At 27.6% G+C, this 1,050-nt stretch overlaps 1 protein-coding gene across 1 annotated transcript in view; it reads left to right on the plus strand.

Annotated features, from left to right (window-relative positions):
* Positions 1–477, plus strand: part of HELRODRAFT_168944 (hypothetical protein) — a gene marked incomplete at both ends in the record, with an annotated part of 2,954 nt that extends 2,477 nt beyond the window's left edge. The window contains one exon of the mRNA XM_009014786.1: positions 353–477. Within this exon, the coding sequence (XP_009013034.1) occupies positions 353–477 (125 nt within the window). The remainder of the gene's footprint in view (positions 1–352) is intronic.
* Between the last annotated feature and the right edge of the window lie 573 nt (positions 478–1,050).

The raw sequence follows: 1,050 nt of genomic DNA on the forward strand, positions 1-1,050 counted from the left end.
TGTGGCTCAGCCTCAGCATTGAGTAGATATACGAATCGCCACAACAAAATTCTCACATTGATAATCGATAATATCAGGGCAAGCGCAAGGCCGGGTATTGAGATTTTTGCAGATTTAGAAAAAGAAATGGTACAGCCAATATCGAATCTATTCAAATCGTTGAGACCTGACATCGCTGTCCTCAGCAAAGATACCATTGAAGTACTCGAGCTGACCGTTTGCCATGAAACAAACTTCATGAAATCTAAACAATATAAACTTAATAAATATATAAACAATTTAAAAGACAACATTTTAAACGATTTTAAACATTTCAATATTTTAATAAACACTTTTGAAATTTCACCCATAGGTTTTTACAATCCATTCAATCTGTCTTTTATTAATGTTAAATGGACTGATCAATTTAGATATAGCTTAATTAATAATGTAATCTCATCATCATATGCCATATATTGCGATAGAAATAATGCGTGAACAATATGTAATTTTTATACTACTTTATCATCACTATACTCATTTTTGAATGACGAGCAGCGATGACTAGCCATATCTTTTTAACAATTAACTGTATTTATTTATTTGTATATTTTATTTTGCTTGTCTATTTATTTGATTATTTTGATTTTACTTGGCTTTGATAATAAAAGAGTTCACATTAAGAGTCTGTCACGAGACTAATTTTCTAAATTCTAAAAATTATAAAATATCTAAATACTCGGGCAACTTGCAAAATAACTAGATTGACGACTTTAAACATTTAAAAGTAAAAATAAATACATTCGAAATCTCAACTCTAGGTTTATTTAAAATATTTAATTTATCTCTTGTAAACATTATCTGGTCTGATCATTTCTGCAATGGTCCCATTTAGATCTGCAATGCAATTTTTAATTGCGATAGAAATGTGACTTAATCAATTTTGAAATTTATTAACTCTAGTTGTATTCATTATTTCCGAATGAAGGGCTTCGTAGACTAAATTAATACTCTACTTCATATTTTATTTTATTTTATTCTAATTTATTTAATTTTATTTAATTTTATTCG

The sequence above is a fragment of the Helobdella robusta genome (genome assembly GCF_000326865.2).
Source record: "Helobdella robusta unplaced genomic scaffold HELROscaffold_14, whole genome shotgun sequence".
NCBI classification, from domain to species: domain Eukaryota; kingdom Metazoa; phylum Annelida; class Clitellata; order Rhynchobdellida; family Glossiphoniidae; genus Helobdella; species Helobdella robusta.